This window comes from Citrus sinensis, chromosome 7 (assembly GCF_022201045.2).
Source record: "Citrus sinensis cultivar Valencia sweet orange chromosome 7, DVS_A1.0, whole genome shotgun sequence".
Classification (NCBI taxonomy): domain Eukaryota; kingdom Viridiplantae; phylum Streptophyta; class Magnoliopsida; order Sapindales; family Rutaceae; genus Citrus; species Citrus sinensis.
Window position 1 is genome coordinate 5,875,617 of NC_068562.1, and position 9,417 is coordinate 5,885,033.

The 9,417-nt window shown below is 34.4% G+C and overlaps 1 protein-coding gene and 1 long non-coding RNA gene across 2 annotated transcripts; one reads left to right on the forward strand and one right to left on the reverse strand.

Annotated features, from left to right (window-relative positions):
* Positions 1–347: 347 nt before the first annotated feature.
* On the reverse strand, positions 348–1,036 carry LOC112497149 (uncharacterized). Its single transcript, XR_003063740.2, has 2 exons — positions 863–1,036; positions 348–750 (listed from the first exon to the last, which is right to left on the reverse strand). It is a non-coding gene; the product is annotated as an uncharacterized LOC112497149 (long non-coding RNA).
* A 618-nt stretch (positions 1,037–1,654) lies between these two features.
* LOC102620020 (polyadenylate-binding protein 2) lies at positions 1,655–6,317 on the forward strand. The gene is made up of 6 exons (XM_006466187.4): positions 1,655–1,821; positions 1,915–2,017; positions 2,907–2,977; positions 5,588–5,779; positions 5,869–5,996; positions 6,081–6,317. The coding sequence occupies exons 1-6, from the start codon at positions 1,708–1,710 to the stop codon at positions 6,127–6,129; spliced, it is 657 nt and encodes a 218-aa protein (XP_006466250.2). The 5' UTR covers positions 1,655–1,707; the 3' UTR covers positions 6,130–6,317.
* The last annotated feature ends 3,100 nt before the right edge of the window (positions 6,318–9,417 follow it).

Sequence of the window (9,417 nt, forward strand, 5' to 3'; positions counted from 1 at the left end):
ATATCTTGACAAACGTTGTCTTTTGAACAATAATTGCAATTAGAAAAAAAGTGATAACATAAAGTTTGTATTCACTTATTATATAAATAATGAATTTATCCATCAAAATTAGAGGTGTCAAAATGAATAATCGAATCGAATCCTAAATAAATTAGATCAAAATTCTACAGATTCAAATTCGATTCGTTTATTAAACGAATTAAAATTTCAAGATTCGAATTTGATTCATTTATTAAACAAATATTTAATTCAATTCATTTAATAAAATTAATATATGAATTGAATCGAATCTAAATTTTTTTATTATTCGTTTATCCTAATAATAAACGAATCCATAACAAATCAAATTGAATATGAATTCGTTTACAAAAATTAAATAAATGATCCAAACCATAAAATTAAAATGTTTACAAAACTAAGTAAATAATCCATCATAGACAGAGACAAAATATAAAAGTTTCCAAAAAAAAAAGGGCAAAATGGAGTGATGACGAGAACAAGATCGTCGGCAGGAGATGCAAATTTGTGTAGCGGGGTCTTCAACAAGAGATAAAGATTTGTGCAGGGGGATCTTCAGCGATTATCGGCATCGGGATCGTAGCAGGTAAAGAGGATGATGATGAGAACTGGATCAAATGGAGATAAAGCAGCAACGAGATCGTCAGCGGCTGCTGTTGTTGCCCAACTTCAGCCATTCGATCTTCGATCTAGCGGCGGTGGTAAATGATTAATGGGCTTGGACGGCTATGGCTTATTGTCAATAATGGAGGCTTCGGTTTAGAAAAGTGCCGGAAACAAAAATAGACAACTAGAAACAAAATGTCAAAACTAGATATAAAGGTGCCAGAAAATTCAATATTACCTCAATTTTGTTTGTGATCCAAATAACAATAACGGTCGAACTAACTTAGCTTGAGATCAACGTATAACTGGAAAAAGAAATTGCCACGAGAATTGAAAAGACTGTAAAGAGGTTGAGAGAAGTTGAAGAGAGAGAAATTAGGGTCGGCTGCCCTAATTTTTCATCTCATTTATATATTCTCTTATTATTATTATTATTATTATTATTATTATTTATAATTATTAGATTAATAATCAAATTTTAAAATTGTTCATAAATATTTAAGAATAAATAATTAATTTAATTAAACGAATAAGTTGTATTCGGTTAATTTATAATTCATTTATTAAATAAATCCTAAATAAATAAATAAATTAATGTCTTCAAATTTAGATTCAATTAATTTAATTAACAAATCGAATCAAATTTATTTATTTATTAAATAAATTAATTTTTTCAAACTTAAACTCATTTAATTTACTTCAAATTAAACTATTAGATTATGGTATAATTATGGTACCGTGCCACAATTATATTCAACCATTAAATACACTTAAATTGATAAAATTTACTGATATCCGACTGATTACAACTATATCACAATACTACAGTTACACCACAAATTTCCCCCAAATTAAATAAACAAATCCTCGTCCAAATTGTCATCTCCAATGAAAATAGTCAGCTTGTACTTGTGTGACAAACCGGTTTGGTAAAGTGGATTTAAATTATTAAAAAAAAAAGGGGCTTCCTTCCTCCGTGTTATCTTGGGGCCCACTGGCACTTACAATTCTCGACTCTTATATAAGCCACATCGAGAATAGAAGCAAAACTCTCTTGGTCGCCCGGAATACAGAAGAGAGAGAATGGAGGAAGAAGAGCACGAGGTTTACGGAGGCGAAATCCCTGACGTGGAAGGTGACATGGACGCTCACAATACTGACGTCGACATGTCGGCGGCCGATGACGACGCCGTCAAGGTAATTTCGAAAATTTCTCTCTCATGCGATCAATTGGTTGATTAAAACCCTAGCTATTCGATAGATCTGTTCGTTTTATTTATGTATTTGCAGGAGCTGGATGAGATGAAGAAGCGGTTGAAGGAGATGGAGGAGGAAGCTGCTGCTCTTCGTGAGATGCAAGCTAAGGTCGAGAAAGAGATGGGCGCTGCTCAAGGTTTTTATTTCTTTAAACTTTCGTTCTAGTTGTTCCTTTTATCTCTTCGAGTTTCTTGAGACTGAAAACTTTTTACATTAGTTGGTGAAGTTTTGCTGATGAATGACAGCTTAAAGTTTTTATTCCTAATGAACTGTGCACCGTTAAAAAATGGATAGCCTATCCAGCTTAGCTTTATGGTTTTCCTCGTGATGCTGTGATTGTTAATTATTTTATGTTATTACAAGCTTCATTGTATTGATCTGCTTGTTGTTAGACTCTAATAAGGAGCCTGTTTGCCACTATTTTTCTTTTACCTGTATACTATCTTCCTTTGCCAGCAAGTTGGATTGGATCTTAGGACACCTGTGATATGGCAACTCACTTTTATTTACCAGAGAAGCTTCCCACTGTATGTTATAATATTTGATTTTAATGTGTATGAGTTTTTTAAAATTATCTTCCCATGCGTCATGTTAATGTTACCCAATCTGTTATGGGACTAACTCATTTTTTTGGAAATGCTTAAATATTTTTATTACCCCCTGTATGGAATTATTTTTCCAACTTTGTTTTTAATTTGCATCTGGATTATTGAATGATTGAACAAATCTTTTTTTAGTATGTGTTTTTGCAATCTTCTGTTCTTTTCTATGGGATAACAGTTAAAGCTTTTCATGTACATTTAATTTAAGCTTACTTTATTCTTGTTTATAATGCATTGTTTGTAATTGTTGAACTGTTTTGGAATTCCTTTTCAAGTTTATCTGAAAATATTTTGGCTGTTGACTTTCAATTTGTACGTGCTTAAGTAACTTGCCAGTTTCCTCTCGAATTCGTAACCCATGTGTTAGTATTTGTTTCTTTTGTATTTATCAATCTGTTTACACGGTGTTCCTCCTATACACAGATCCTGCTAATGTGGCTGCTAATCAAGCAAGCAAAGAAGAGGCAGATTCACGATCAGTCTTTGTTGGCAATGTGAGAAACATGATACATCTTTCCTCTGATGCTTTGCTATTTCAAGAAGTTATGTATGCTTATTAAGCTTGCAGTTGTACCATTAGATGCTCTTTTAGAGTATTTGGTGCTGTTTTCTTGAATTTGGTTATATTTTTCTCACATTTTTGTTGCAAGTTCTTGACAGAGTTGAACAAAGATTGAATGATTCTAAAACACTAAAACTGACCCGTTTCTGTGAAATAAACAGAAAAGGACACCCAAAAGCCTTTAATGTGTCACCACTTATACTCCCCAAATGCATGTGTGCTACTGCAAATGGATGCCACCACTACCTCAACCAACTCATTAGACCGTGAAAGTGTAACAAATTCCTTAGAAATAAACATTAATCCTGATTCTACATCAGTATCTGTGCAACTTTGGTGCAGAGTATAACCCACACTTCATGAAAACTCTTTATTAGATCTATACTAGCCTGACCTAGTGGTGCTTAGGTGTTCAGACTCAATAGTCCTGTGAGTTGTGCCAGTGGGGTTAATTGGGCTAGATATGGCTGTGAGTTATGCATAGTCAATTTTGATTATAATTTTATGTAACGAACTAATGTTGTTTTAACTTCCCATAGTTCCATTTGTCTTGCTTTAATCTGTGAGAAAGAAAGGTGAAGTGCGCCAGTGGTAGTTATAGTTATTTTCAACAGGATACATTCTCTCTTGTATATTGATGAAAAAGCATACCACTGAAACTTACAACGTGTCACAGGTGGCTAACTAGTCTGATATATTATGTACTTCATGTATACCTCTGTAGGATTTTTTCTTTCACGCTCAGCTTGATTGATTTGTTTTAATGTTTGTATCATTCTATGTACAGTTAAATTTTGATTGATTTGGATGTAGGAACATCTCAGCTTTAGAATCATGGTTTGACTTCATGTCCCACTATGATCGCAGGGTTGTTCTTATTCCTCAAGTTCTCTGTATATTAGCGCTGGAATAGTTACATGTTTTTGTGTTTTTTTTTTGGGGGGGGGGGGGGGGGGAAAAGTTCTTATTTTGTATAGGCTTGCATTATAATGCAGTAAAAATCTCTTCATCTTTGAACTTCAAAATGAAATAAAGAAAAGAAAAGTTGAAAAAAAAAATGAGAGGAAAAAATTTCAGAAAATTTGAATGAAAAGAGAAAAAGGAAAAAGGAAAAAGAAATGAAAAAAGTATCTAATAGAAAAAAGAATGTAGAAAAAAAGATTACCAAGAAAAACAAAAAGGAAAAGAAATAGCTGTTGAAAAAAAGAATGGAAATAAGAAAAATAATTTGAGCAAAATGGTCTATGAAGAGGCTGTGCTGAATGAATCAAGTCATGAAAGATGTTTCAAAGGATCAGTGGAAGTAAGATGCTTCAACTTCTACCACGGAGAGCACAAAATCAGGTTATGCGATCTAAGTTGAAGAGCCCTGTTGCTGCTGATGATGTTCTTTGAAGCCTCTGAAATTTTTGGTCATTTGATAGAATGTGGTGAGAGGCATGAATTTTTTTTTTTTTTTTCAATTTCCTTGTGGCCCTAATCTTTTGTCTGCCACTTGTTAAATCAAAGAATAAAATTATATTGCTGTCATTCATTTGACTTGCTCATACATCTCTGGCTTAGATATCTCTTTGAAAAGTCTTATCAAAAGAGATATCTTTGGAAAGTCTACATCTACTTTATGAATTGGCCGTACAAATATTCAATATACCCTTTCGCTTAAGCAAAAGGTGTGACAGCTTAGTCAGTTTTGTTATATTCTGATCAGTTGACTACTTCCTCATGGTTTTAGATATCCCGAATGATTGTGAAAATTACTTTATTTTCTGTTTGAATCAGTCAGTTTGTCGACCTGCACATTGGCTGTTTCACAACCAACTCTTCCACAACCCATTTTTTGAAAATGTGTTTCATTAGAAGTCTTCCCCCACCCCCCTTTCTCCATATCGGAACTTCGCAAAAATAATAAGATGTGCATTAATTTTCAGAATCGTATTACTGTTATCAACTTATTATCCGTAATAAAACGTGGCATGTGAACACATATTATATTTATACACGTTCACATGCTATATTTATACACTGCGTGTTTTCATATGAGCTGGTAGTTATACTGCATGCTGAGATAAAGAGTTATGGTCACTTGCCAGATAATTGCCAAACGACCATTGCACTAGCTTGATTTGTGCAGCGGAAATCATGTTTCTGATTAGTGGCGGTGGCAGTGGGGGAATATGAAATTGAATCTACAGGCATCTTAATAGACTAGTAAAAAGGATTACCCAGCTGATTGCTTCTTAGTTAAACAAGTTCAATAGTGGTCCTGTGGATTAGTTGATAACATTTGGACAGTGGATGTTGTGAGGTGTTGACTAATAAAGGTGCGCCAGTAGATGTTGGTTGATAAGATTGATATGGTGGAAGTTGTGGAAAGTGAAAGCTATTGCCCTTGGTTGGTCGACAGATTTTTCACGTTTTTAATTTTTGTTGTTCGTCTTTCAGTTTCTGTCTATGTTGATTTCAATCTGCTGAGTTTAAAAGCATTGGTTGCTGTTGCTATCTAAAATCATCAATCAGATTTTGGTTGAATTTGGCCTTCCAGGTAGATTATGCATGCACTCCTGAAGAAGTGCAGCAACATTTCCAATCCTGTGGTACTGTAAACAGGGTAACTATTCTGACAGACAAGTTTGGCCAGCCAAAGGGTTTTGCTTATGTGGAATTCCTTGAAATAGATGCTGTTCAAGAGGCTCTCCAGTTGAATGAGTCTGAATTACATGGCCGTCAACTGAAGGTAACTCCATTTCCTTTAATGAACTTGTATTTTTGGTACCCCAGAGGAAGCTGAATTGTTTATTTATGACCACTTGATACATTTTTCAGGTTTTACCTAAGAGGACAAATGTCCCTGGTATGAAGCAGTATCGTCCAAGGCGTTTCAATCCTTACATGGGGTACCGAGGCAGGAGGCCCTATGTACCTCCTTATTTCTATTCACCTTATGGATATGGGTATGTTTGTACCAATGGTTGTGCTGTCTTTCCTTAATAGTAACGTGTCATTTTTTCTCACCCTGAAGCCTGAAACATCTGTAGGAAGGTTCCGAGGTTCAGAAGGCCAATGAGGTACATGCCCTACTACTAGCAGATTGTGCTCCTGTTGAAGATGGTGACATTTGTGGATCATCCATAAACTGAAAAATTCAATGTATCATGGTGCTTATGTATCCTGCTTTAGATAGGAAACAAAGGATTTATTAGCTACATGTTTATTATTGATGTCTTGAATGATCAAACATTATTAGCATGAACTTTATGGAATTTCTTGTTGAATTTGGATGTTGGACAATTCCTAACTTGCATGTGCAGACAACGTGGTTAAGTTTCAATTTTCACATATTCTAATAAGAACTATAGCCTCTTCGTTGGAAGCAAGCCCAGAATTTGTTAGGTATTTATTAAATTGCATTAATGAATTTACTGAAAATATACTTCAAAATATTATTTTTTATAGAGGCTGATGATACCAAAGTTTTGGCCCGATGATGAGATCGGGATTGGATATGATCGGTCTTGGATTTTCCTCAGGACAACACTTTGGAAACTTGTATTTAAGATGGGGATGGTAATTTGATCCGACTTGAAATTTGGTCCGATTGACTTGGTTCAAATTTTTTGGGTTTTAATTTGAATTTTTGAGTTTTGGGTCGGGTTTGAGTCTTAGCTAATTCAGTCCGACCTTTGAATTGAAAAAAAAAATTATGAAAAATTATAACTTTTTAGATACCAGAAGGAAATAGGATCGAAGGATGGAAGTGCTTTCGTCGAAAAACTTTATGAGTGCTTTAATAAAACAAGTTGGATCGCAGTTGGTTCTTTTTTAAATAACTTTACCGAGTTTGGTTATTAGATTCTTTGAAAATAAATGGATAGATTTGCTTTGGAACGTGGTTGATCAAATTTTATATATTTATTAAATTAGTACGTGGCGTTGTTAAACCAGATCGATGCAGAAAGGCATTTGCCTTTGGACCCAGATCTGACTTAGAACAGATCAATAGCCCGCACGTTCAGGTTTCCAGCCGATATACCAACTTAATTTTACTTTACCAAATAATAATTAAGTTCTTTAAACGCGGTTGTCAGATTTTAAACAATTTACCAAATCTTTATTAAATTCTTTAGCAAGCCTAGGAATGGGCTTAATATATATCCCAATCACTTTTACTGGGGCCCGCACCAATGTTGTGACTCCTATACACCTACCCCGCGCTTGTGGGGCCGAGATGGGGTCACGATGTTGTGGCATAACGTGGAGACGTTACCTGGTGGTCCTGGTGGCGCTTAAGTATAAAGTAGCGCCTTCTCCTAACAGCTTAAGCTTTTGGGATGAATGGTAAGCGCCTTAAAATGGTATCAGAGCCATCTAGGGTTTGAAACTCAGGGGGGAGGAATGGGCTTAATATATATCCCAGTCACTGTTACTGGGGCCCGCACCAATGTTGTGACTCCTATACACCTACCCCGCGCTTGTGGGGCCGAGATGGGGCCACGATGTCGTGGCATAACGTGGAGACGTTACCTGGTGGTCCTGATGGTGCTTAAGTATAAAGTAGCGCATTCTCCTAACAGTTTAAGCTTTTGGGATGAATGGTAAGTGCCTTAAGATATATATATATATTCATGTATGTATATATAAAAGAGTAATTTTGGATGCAATGCATATGAGAAAAATTATGGAATTCTTTTTTTTATGTTGAGTTTTGAAATTGAATTGTGGAATTGTATGTTTTTATTTGTATAAGACATTAATTTTTTATATATATATATAAAATTATGGACATATAAATATATAATGGTCCTATAAAAAAGTAATTTTGTTTTACATCATTAACAAACAAAGCAAAATTGGACAAAGTAGAATATATAATGTGAGGGATAAAGTATTGTGCAGGGCTGCGGGTTTAAAAAAAAAACTTGACATGACCTTGATTTGAATCAGGTCAGACCCAATCTGACCTAAAATATAAATAATCGGGTTTTTTGAGTCCTTAATTTTAACCAAGTCTGAGCCCAACTCAATCAACTGTCATCCCTAATCTAAATACTCTAATATGCAAAACAAAAAAAAATTGCAAGAGTGCTAGGATTGATATCGGCGAAGTCCTTCTGATTCTTAAGTAAAAAATTGGGAATTATATCGTTAACAACTAAAGGAAAGGAGTTGAGGGAGTTTGGTTTGTTTTTTGGCTTGATGATGATTCGAGTCCTTCTTATTGACATGGTTTATAGAGTCCATGTCATATTTGGAACACCTAACACATGGATGGGAGTATGAGGAGCTGTCCTGGGAGTCTGATGAAAATTATTATAGTTTATTGTCTCACTGTTTAAACTTCTTACTGACATGTTAAGTTGGATGAGACTTTTTCTTGTTTATATAAAATAATTTTCATCTGTATTTGAAAACTTTTTAAGTAGGCCATTGCGCATTAAGCTTTAATCGAAATTTTAAAGCTAAATTTATTCACTGTATTGACAACTGTTAAGTTTTGAATTCTGCGTTTTACTTGCATCGTAGTCATACAGGGATGGCTTTTAATTATTTAAATACAGAATTCTTTTGTTTTTTGTTTTTTTAAAAGCAACGACACATGTCAAGAAGTTCCATTTACTTAAATTATTAGATCTAAGATGTTATAAAATTTCAAACGTGCATTATATATATATATATAGTAATTTTCTAGTCCGAATTTTTAAAATATAAAAAAATTTCATAGTTTTTCACACTTTAAAATAAGGGGGCTGAGCCCCCTTTTTCTGACTGAAGACAAATTCCCATATGTTGCCTCATAATTGAAAGATACGAACACGCCGCTGCTTCCCACATGGTGGATATAATGCCAAGCCATTCGATATCGACAAGATTTATATATATATATATATATATATATATATTGATGGGATTTTCAACGCATGAAAATTGAAATTTAGTTTGATGACCAGATGGAATCACCTTGATCACAATTTTCAACTTATCTAATTAGTATTTCTACCTACCATTTTCAATTTTATGCAGGGAAAACACTCGGTGTTACTCATTTTCCATTCAACGTTTTGCCGCATACCTAAACTAATCCTAATAATATTCATAATACTTCCAAGTGGCAGAGAAGAAACCTATGCTCTAAGGAACTGAGATTCTCTTCCACGATGGCGTTAGCACCATCAGAGAGGACTCTAGCACTCTAAAGGAAATCAGGCTAAACTACTGAACCTTGAACGAGCGGTGGCTTTTGCTTTATTTCTTTCCTCTAAAATTTTGAACAATCACTCGGCAAACTTAAATTCATACTAAATACAAACAATAAATAAATTATAACTTTTTAAGGTTTAGTTAGCAGCTTCTGGTAAGGAAGGGGCTCAGTGCACA